Source organism: Taurulus bubalis, assembly GCF_910589615.1.
Source record: "Taurulus bubalis genome assembly, chromosome: 3".
Classification (NCBI taxonomy): domain Eukaryota; kingdom Metazoa; phylum Chordata; class Actinopteri; order Perciformes; family Cottidae; genus Taurulus; species Taurulus bubalis.
The window spans coordinates 9,502,384-9,512,898 of record NC_136591.1 but is presented as its reverse complement, the minus strand read 5'-3'; the positions used below and the strand labels follow the sequence as shown (position 1 = coordinate 9,512,898).

The 10,515-nt window shown below is 43.8% G+C and overlaps 1 protein-coding gene across 1 annotated transcript; it reads right to left on the bottom strand.

Annotated features, from left to right (window-relative positions):
* Positions 1-5,977: 5,977 nt before the first annotated feature.
* On the bottom strand, positions 5,978-9,467 carry gba3 (glucosidase, beta, acid 3; the record flags this gene model as incomplete). Its single annotated transcript, XM_079215450.1, has 5 exons — positions 5,978-6,180; positions 6,958-7,081; positions 7,607-8,409; positions 8,546-8,770; positions 9,413-9,467. 5 exons carry the CDS (start codon positions 9,465-9,467, stop codon positions 5,978-5,980), a joined length of 1,410 nt encoding a protein of 469 aa, XP_079071576.1.
* Between the last annotated feature and the right edge of the window lie 1,048 nt (positions 9,468-10,515).

The following is a 10,515-nucleotide window of genomic DNA, read 5'->3' as shown; positions in this document are numbered from 1 at the left end:
CACACTTCTGCCTCCTGCAAGTGTGGGATGGTTGCAGGCTAGGAGAGTGCACTTGCCTTCTTAAACCTCCATTCGCAAGTTTACACAAGCAGATGTTGTACCCAAGCTTGCGTTCGCCTCTCTGGCACCCACAAACACATTTGCTCAAACGTACACGCTCCGAGTATGCCGTGAGATTTATAACAATAATAGTCTCTCCCCCCCTAAAAGGCATTGAAACGCACCAGCCATTTCGCGGGCAGCCTTGAACCCTGGCTGATCTGCTATTTGTTACCTCGAGCACTTGGCAAAACAAAAACGGCAACAGCCCAAACACTTGAAAGGGCTTATTGCTCATGTTGCCCACAAGTTCTGGGCTGTCTGGCTGAAACAAACTATCACAGTTAAGCTCGCTAGACAACAAACCAGAAATACCTTGATCCAATTCGAAACACAGGCTTACTTGCTGAAGTATAAATGCTTAAATTGGTAATAGCAGCAGGTAATTATTAAATTCCCTCAACCCGCCCCACTGCAGAACGTTTGTTTTGCATCTGGAAACACTATGAGCACAACAATTGAGTCACAGGTTTGGGCACCAAAGGATGATGATTATGGTAATCCAACAATGCCAAAGCTCCATTGTATGTCACAGTTTTTTGTTGCAAACTCATGACCTTATTAACCCTCTTAATCCTCAACTGGGTTCTCATGATAAGGGGCTTACACGCACACACAAGCATACACTCAAAACACTTTCACTTTGATGCCCAGCAAACACTTTAGAAGCCATAACCACCTGTTTTATCCGGCACACCTGAGGTTCCCTGCATAATATCAGCAGAAGCCCTTGAGCCATCCAAGACAATTAACACTCTCCCTTAGATCAACAGTGGGGGAAAAGAAGAAAAAAAGGTTGGCGGCATTTGGAGCAGAGGGCCCTCACAGTGTAGGCACATGAGAACGTAGGTCTGATTGGTATTAAGTAGTGAGATTAAAAAGCCATCTCATAGGTCAGGTCAGCTGGTGTTCATTTGAATGCATTACCGGGGTCCGAGGCTAGATAATTCTCTCATTAGCGCCACTCAAACCCTGAGTGACAACACGGGTGAGAAGGGAGCATGTCTTACAACACTTAGAGTTAATTAGTGCGCTCGCACTGTTGCTCTGCACCCCGTACGTCCGCTCTCTCTTGAAATGGCCTCAACCTAAAGTGTCTGCAGTTAATCAAAGATGAGCTACGGAGTTTACCATAGGAACCACCTGTGGTTACGGGAAATACCTGTATAAGGTAATAAGAGTTTTTTCAAACTTCTCAACTGTAAATGTACTAGGAAGTAATGTGGCATGTAACAGTACTGTCGCTGAACAGTTGAAGGAAGTTTTATACAACTTATTTTCAGATTGATGGCCCTAATTTCCTTCCTATTCTATTCAATTGGTTATGATAATGTGAGGCCAACAAAGTCGAGCTGTTTCAATGAACCAGGAGAGAGTCAGTGGTGCTCAAAATCTGTCTTGGTCTCAGACAAAGAGGACCCAGGGTTTTTATTTCAGAACACACACAGATAGAGCAGCATCATTCTCTGCTCAGGTAGAAAGTAATGCTCTGGATATCATAATATATCAAACTTTTCAATCAGTGATTACAGTGGACAGTTGGGCGATAATGTACCGCTCGCCTCCGTTTGTTCGTCTGACTGCTTGTATTTCTGGCCCTTTCGGTTACCATTTTATGGATATCTCAACAATCCATTTGCGAAGTATTGTTATTACCAATTGGACTACGAAAGTAAGAAGCAGGTTGCACGAAACCGGACCTCCCCCTGAAACTTTTGACTGAAGTAGGAAACGGAAGGCCAAGGTAAAACATAAGTGGTTCCCAGTATTGCTTTCATTACCTTCAGACAGGTAACCCTTTTCTGTCTCCAAAGTTTCAGAGGAGATTTAGAGCGGATGAATTTTTCACTCTCTTTGTTGATGACGATGTGTCTGCATATTGGTAGCATGAGGTTAAATCCACGTCATTAGTCTCTCTGCTTGGATGCAGGCCTGCTAACTACACTGCTATCGCAGTAATATTCCCTTTGCTTCTAAAGGTTCCACAAATTGTCTCTTTCTCTTCCCACTATGTTCACTCACACTCCTACCACTGTTTCCATGAGACAAAGCTCTCGGCTCATTGGCCACCACACACACACACACACACACACACACACACACACACACACAGGGGGGGATTCTCTCTCGCCACCACCACTGGGCTTACCCATCTCTCACACACACACACACACACACACACACACACACACACACAGACCCTGAATACCAATCTCTGCATGCGCCCCCCAATCACCACCCCCAACCGAGCGCACAGGGTTAGCTGAATATTCTAGAAGCTTTCAATTTTTCAGGCAGGTCCGCGAACCCCCCTCCCATCACACGGCGCCATCATACTCAAGGGAGTCAGAATTTCAAGAGTCGTTAGCAGGGTCATCTGCAGTCCCTCAGGGAGGGACTTGAAAGAAAAAGATTTGAATTGCCTTTCTCTCTTTTTATTCTTTCTCCGTCTCGCCGCTTTAGTTCTCTGTATGGGTCCGTCATAATTCCACTTCCTGTCTTCAAGGCCTAGCAATATTCATCCCCCTCAATCTTGTCTGCGCCGCCAAATTCATCAATCAAAGGCGAGGTCTTCCAAAGTGCTTTTTATAGCGCCGCCGTCATGCTTCTTATGCCACTGTCAAAAGTGGCGACAGAGCTCCGAAGTGGTGGTTATGCCACGGTAAGGCGTTTATCCACTTGTATAATGCACTGTGGTGGTCATACAGGATCAAATATACGGGATGTGAGGGAAATGGCTTCCAGCTGAAAGAGAAAGAGAAGGAGGGGGTTGCGAGGAAGATGGGGGTTGAAATGAGAAAACATTTCTTCTTCTAACTCTTTTGCACTAATATGAATTCCCAGTGAAATGTCTGGCGAAGTAGGTCAATGGGATTTAGAAAGTTTGTGCTGTTTTTTTTCCTTCTTTTTTTTTTCTCTCCTCATACTCTCTTGTCAATGGAAAATGAGCAATGCGATTAGGAGAGGGGAAGATGATGAGCTACAGCGAGTGAGTGAAAAAGAGCACGAGAGAAACAGAAAAAGACAGAAGGCCGGCTGAGTGGTGGTTCGGGACTCTCGCAGGTCCCTCGCCAGCTGACTGAGAGACCCAGACGGAGAGGAAGAGGAAGAGGGAAGACGGAGATTGCATCTGCGCTTGGGAGGGAAGGGAGTGGCTGATGCGTCTTCATCTTGATATTGAAGCAACAATCTAATTATACAATTTCTCCAGGGAATATGCATATGAGGGTAATCGGTAAATAGAAAAAGGTAATTATTTGCCAGAAGTCATACCCTTTGCACCTGTAAGCACTGCGCCGATACACAAGATTGTGCTTTTAATTCACAGTGAAGATAACTAATCAGCAGCTAAATTATTTAGTTAATTTATAATAAGTAAATGAATTTCCCCAGTTCTTGAATATTTCATAGTCTGTCAAAAAACACAATCAGTTAAGTTTGGTCAAATACAAATGGGCCTCTCTTGGTAATTTGCCAGAGATTTCCTTGGGGGTAAATCTCCGCCAGTGAATGTGATTGAATGTTACAATTAAACATACTAATTCATTGTCAAAAGCAACTTATCTATACACATGATATATTTGGCGCTTAATTGGAAAGCACATTTAGAAATGGTTTCTGGTGGCTTTCTACAACAGGCCTAATCAGAATAAATTCTGCCCTCTGTAATGAATTGAAGTTGAATATTCGTTGTTGGGCTATTAAAGAGACCCGAGGAGTGAATTATTTAAATGCTAATTAATGTTTTAGCTTTCCAACCTGCAATAGGCACATATTATTCCTCAGCAAGCGACTGACTCCAACATTCAGGAGTAACTTCTTGCTCATATTTCATTCAATCAATTCAGCTGCAGTGGTGCTTCTTTCACCCATGCAGCTACCTCTGGGGGAAGATTGAATCCATCAATACTGGGAGACAGTTGATGGAATTACTAATCAACTCAGCTGAGAATTCAGTTGCCCGTCGGAAACATGACCTGCTTTAGTTATAATTCTGTCTCTGACTCAGGTAGGAGCATTTTATATTGTTGCTTTTACTTTTGACAACAAAAGATTGAAGTCTTTATTAAGACATTGCTTGATTTCTTTTCTTTTTTCATGCATGTGTTTTCTCACCGGTGTTCCCACCTGACGAGCTGCATATTACATCTGTTTAGTAAATGTTTGGTACTCTGTGGTCTGTCACCATCACTCCGCTGAGATCTAAAGCTCGTCAGCAGCTTCTGACAGAGCCGCAGATATTAGATGAACTTCATTAGCATTGAAATAGTGCGAGATGTGGTTCAACTTTGTGTTCAAAGCAGCCGGCAAAAGAGTTCTAATGTGAGCGGCAGTGGCATTATTCATGTTTCCACAATAGCTTGTTATTCATCATAAGACAAAGGAGAATCTCACTCGGCTTGACATAGATGGAGGAGGGCCACAAGGGTATTACTCACATCTGTTGAAAACAGTATGCACAGCCAACTGGATGTCACGATACACCATGCTTATTAATGCAAACAAAGTCTCCCAACACAGAATATAAATGGCATTTTCCTTCACATTGGAGCATAAATATTAATTGTGTTAAATATATGATGTATTGTGGTTAGAGAGAGGCTTTAGTTGTTTATTGTTACACCAACAGGATGCATTTTATTAATCAAAGCAGCACATGTGTGACACCATATTGTGAAGCGCAGCACAGCACACACTGGGCCGTGGTATTCAAAGCAGTAGTTCCCTTTAATACCACAAGGTGGCACTGTAGGCTAACAAACTGGTGCCGTCAAACTGCTCACTGCAGCCTCTGCATCGCCGTATACTGATAATAGCAATTGCAGTTGATTTTGAAATTGGCATTTCATAAAACTTGGACCTAAACCTCACAAATAAGACAGTATCCCGCCGCCTTTGAGACCCGTACACTCTACATGTCACATGCTCAATATGGCTCTCACAGCCGTGTGTATCAGCAGTGCATTGTTCAGCACCCTATATAAATAATCCTACCTTAACCACGACGTGCATAAAGAATCCACAGAAGGCCTTTGGGAGGCTTTTCGCCTTGTTCACTCTTTTCTTTCTTTAAGTAGAGTTTGCACAGCTGTCCGGGGAACACAAATGGCATTACACTCTCTTCCTGTGGCAGGACATCTGTTGCTTTCAGCTGGCATCCCTTCTGAGTCTGCTGGAGTGTGCTTTATGCAGCCTGGCGGCATTATGACGATGACTTTTTGAAGGGTTTTTATTCCAATGCGAAGGGTGACGTGGTACGCTTTTTGTGTCGAATATACAAAGGAAGGCCACATTGTCTGTGTCATTTATTTTTCCCTCGTACTTCAAATACTATAAAACTGCAAGCAAACAAACATCTGTTTGTACGGAATCTTCCAGAGTACAACGCAAGATGGCTGCATATCAACAGACACACTCTCATGTCGATTTTCGGAAAAGACCTTAGAGATAATCCATCCCTTAAACATGTACTGACACATAACCAGTATGCCACTCAATATTAGCCCTCTTAATGCTATCAATTGCTGAAAAGGCAATGCATTCATACGCATCGTCCTGCAGCAGCTTGGTCCCACAGTCTGACTGAGGAGATCTCCTCCCAGTACAGACTGACTGGGCAGGGTAGAATACTAATTTGCATCCCACTGAATCAACTTCTCCTCACGCCCCCTGCTGAAGTCAGATTTTCTATTAATGACCCCGACCATTTTCTAAAATGAAAAGAAATTCAGAGACAATAGCGGCGCTTTAAATTCTGGATCTACACTGAAATGAAGGCTGGTTGGTTGACTCATCTCATTTGCATGAATGTGTGAGTCAGACAAAAAGAAAAATTGTATAAGAAGAGAGAATTGTTCTTTTTAATTATTCAGTCTTCTCATTTGGATTGACCACATTTGTACTTTGAGATCATCTTTGCATACTCCCGTCCAGACTGATATATGGTTCGGCTTCGCCTTGCGTCCGTGAAGTCCACGTGGAACAATCCAAAGCGAACACTGAATCCATCAGCCCATTCAAAGTTGTCCAGCAGTGACCAGGCGAAATATCCCCGGACGTCGACCACATCTTCTTGTATTGCTATGAATGAACACAAGGAGTTAAAACAACTTTGTGGAAAGGAGTTAATTCAAGTGCACCGTTTTAAAAACACAAGTATATCGTTTTTATACTCTAGGAGGCGACATCCATCAATGTCATCACAAGATACGCATTATGAAGACTTCGGATGCATACCAAGAGCGTGAATTATTTGCAACAAGCAGAAAGTATGTATAAATAAGTATAAGAAGTATAAATGTGTAAAATAATTATTGTTTTCATAATATCGCCTTTAATAACGGCAATGCCATTCTACAGAAACCATCGAAGCTCCTGAGAAAATTTTACATATCCCTGTCAACGACGCATTCACAGATTGGCCACATGTGGGTGCCAACACAAACAATTCTGCATTTAGAGATGAACTTCTTGATATAATATTATTAAAATATCGATTTCTCCTGTTTTCATTAATCAATGAAAACAAATCTAATCCAGATGTTTTTTTTGGCCCCGTAATAGTTTGTCTACCTTAATTGAACCTTTTTCGTGATGCATGTAAATAATCTTGAACCAGGAATTCTAAATGATGATAAGACACTGTCCATAGTGCAGAAGTGGTGGTTTTGTCTGTGATGTGCAAAATAAAACAAGAATAAGAATTCTTGGTGCAACAGCGACCACTTTTTGTGTGATCTGTGGCACATTCATCCCCAATTGCAAGAGGTGGAGGTGTAAACAGACCACATTTGATCTTCTACTCCTCTCTGCTAATGGCAATTTGCTCATTTCCCGAGCAGATCTACCAGCTATTACCTTTGGCCACTTCCAGGATGGTGACCTTGTAAAACTCTGAGCGCTGGACATCCTCAATCTGCAGCTGCCCCACCTGAGAGAAGCCATTCTCAGTAATGTAGACTGCTGGGTTGTTGAAAGTGTCCTGGAAAGTCATTATGGGGCAAATATTATTGTCAAACAAGGCATCTCAGCTGTCAGACATTCCAGGGAGAGACAGATTGGTCTACAGTGTGCCGTTTAGCTGCATTTCAACGGTGCCAAGCTCAAACTAATGGCCTGTGACAAGGCACAACAGCAGGAAATTGCAATTGCAAACACTTTCAGCAAAGTAACTGTTTCATTCAATGTGACAGCACTAATGAAGCATCAATGTGTTTCTGGAGGTGTTAAAAGGAGATTACCGCATACAAAATCAATAGCAAGACACTAAACAAATGTCAGGGTGTTCTACTCGTTTGGTTGAAGGCGATTTGTCTTCTTGTAGGTCAATTCAGTTTGATGCCAAGAGAAAGAAGAAAAATGACTTCCCATTTCAGCTGATTGAGTTGACACTCAAAATAAGGGATGTGTCCGGGCCTTGTTTGGGGACACTTTGAAATGTGATTTGGACTGAGGGGGATTAAATAGAAAATGACGCCAAAGGATGGACCAGGATTTGTAGTTTTACCTTGATGTACTTGAGAAGTTTCCTTAAGCCATGGGGCACTACAGCGAGCCAGGACACGCCACAAATAGGCCAGGACGGATCCAAAACGTCTTGCACACATCGGTCGCTCGTCATACACAACTTCTCTCCTCGGCCTCCTCCCGGCGTGACTTTGCGAGACGTATAGTAGTTCAACGCGAAGAAATCAGCTGTTCCCAAAACGGCAGGCTCATCCCTTGAGAAACTGGGCAGCCTCGAGCCACCGTCGCATCCCAGCTTCTTACTCTGAGCGTCGACGGCAGATCTCATCACTTCTGGATAATCTCCAGTGACAAACACGGGCCAGGCGAACCACCCCAGTGTGAACGCATATTGCCGCTCAGTGGCGGCGATATCCTCGGCGCAACATGCGTCCGACGGCTCGAGCCAGTCGCTGTTGATGGCCAGGGACACCGCGCCCTTCTGCTCTGTCCGGTAGAAGGAGTTGTAGCTGTGCCAGGCCATGGCGTGGGCACGCAGCATGTTGTGGCCCACGAGGTAGGCGGCGACCCCCGGCTCTTTTAACCCCGGCGCGTGGATGCCGTCTTCGTGGCCCAGTTTGGCGCACACGTAGGGCTCGTTGATAGTGATCCAAAGTTTTACGCGGTCGCCGAATGTTTTGAAACAAAACTGTGCGTAGCTGTCAAACAGGGGCGCCGTACCCGCTGATTTCCAGCCCCCCTGATCTTGGAGAGCTTGAGGCAGGTCAAAGTGGTAAAGCGTCACCATCGGTGATACACTGCAGGCCAGCAAATCATCGAGCACCTTCTTGTAGTACTGTACACCTGTTGGACACATCAGGTGCGGCTGGTAAGAAGGGACGAGGTAAAACAGAAATACGACTATCTATTAGAATCAAATGAGCCATTGTGTTGCTTTGGATCCAAATGTGGCATGGCCCTGACGGGGATATGGAAATACCTTTTTGATTGACATGTCGCGTCGTCCCATCAGGCAGGAGGCGGGCCCAGGAGAGAGACAGACGATAGTGTGTCAGTCCGAGCTGCTGGATACACTCCAGGTCCTTCTCCCACAGCTCGTAGCTGTTGCAGGCCTCATCTCCATTCTGCTCCCCAAACACTCTGCCTTTCTCGTGACAAAATGTGTCCCAGATACTTGGTCCCTTGCCGTCTGCCTGCCAGCCACCTCAATGTGCACACGGAGAGTTGTTTCATTTGATAAAAGTATGTAGGACGCCGACATAAAAAACAAATCACAGTAATGTTTCTGTTGGGACTTCACTGACTGTCCTCGTGCAGATTTTTGTAATGTCAGTTTTTACATTGGGGTCAACTGCAAGCTAGTTCCTTTGGTCCATTAACTACATACAGTCTATGAGTTGGCCGTACATTACAATGGTGGACTGCATGGTCGTATGGGTTACAATTTAAAGTTCATGACCTTGTGTGACCTTTGTGTCCTGGTGTGTGCCATCCAATGGGGGTAGACGCAATATCATAAAAACCTGTGCAATTTATTGTAACGGGATCCAAAGGTTCTTTTTTTATTATTATTGTTAGACATATTGTACTTTATTAGAAATATACTAGATAAGGCTCATGCTATCTCCCCATAGTTATAACACCATCACAAACCAGGGCGGTTAGTTGGTAACATTACAGACTTTCTTGACATACTAAATGTGATAGCAAGGATAAGCAAGGAAGAACAATTAATTAAAACATGTATTCAAGTCTCAACGACTCTTTAACTCAACTCTTTGTTGTAGAGCTATTCTTTAAAAAAAAGTGCGTCCGCTTCATAAATATCGTGGTTGTGTTTACCTACCTTCTATTTGATAGGCAGCAGTTCCCGCTCCCCACGCAAAGTCTCGTGGGAACATGTTTTTTTGTTTAGGATACAATAATCAAAGCGGTTCTTATGTCTTACTATCTGCGTTTGTTTTTTCTGAGGTAAATGTCTCATAGGAATCCTACATTTAATGTATGATCGTGGTTAATCTGATTTCCGTGAAGATAACAACGCAGCCGCACAACCAGGAACAACTCCGGTGTGCGTGGGACGTTCAAGGGTCTGCCGGTTGTCTCGTACAGCGTGATTTACGAGCCAGGGTTTTTCTTTGCTTCATTCTGGCCGTCCAGAGCAACTTAAATACTGTGCGTAAATAAAATCAGCCAAAAGCACGTTAGTTACTGGGGTCGGAATTTCGATATTCCTATAAAAGTTGTGTTCACGACTTGGGGAGCTACAACTCTTCCGAGGAGCATTTGAAAGCAGCAAAGTGCTGTGCCTGCCCGCCTGTTCGCGTGAACGCGCCGCGCGCGCAGTGTAAAGCGAAAAGTACCAGGCCATATGATTTATACGACAAAGTGTGGTTTAAAAACGCTATAATCTTCTCTATGGGCTTCATCAATGGTGATAATGATGAATGATGTTTGATGATGAAACAGTGTTTGATCCCAAAGTGTTTGAAAGGGAACTTAATAGGGGGGTGCATTATTTGGCACTAGATCTAGAACATATTGTAGCTGACAATGTTTGATCTTAAAGTGCCTAAAGGTCTGAGTCACCTGCTGCCAGCTCATATTCTGTGTGCTCCTTTGAAATGACAGTCTGGATTTCATACATGTAACACACCTGAGGTGGGGGGATTATCTGCTGCCAATAACATGCCTACTCTTCTGAATATTGTTAGATTGTAACTTTATTTCTGGAGAGCTATGAATCAAATGCAGTTATCGGCACATATTTCTGGACCATTTTGGCTCGACAGTGGACATTTCATACATTTAATAAACTGAAATCCACTCAGTTTGGCTGCATGAGAATAATGTGACGTCCTGCACGCAGACCAAACCGGTCATGGCTCTTGTCAACAGATAGACCAGTGGAGGTGAAAAGAATCATGGCATGAAGGCATGTTCTCTGCC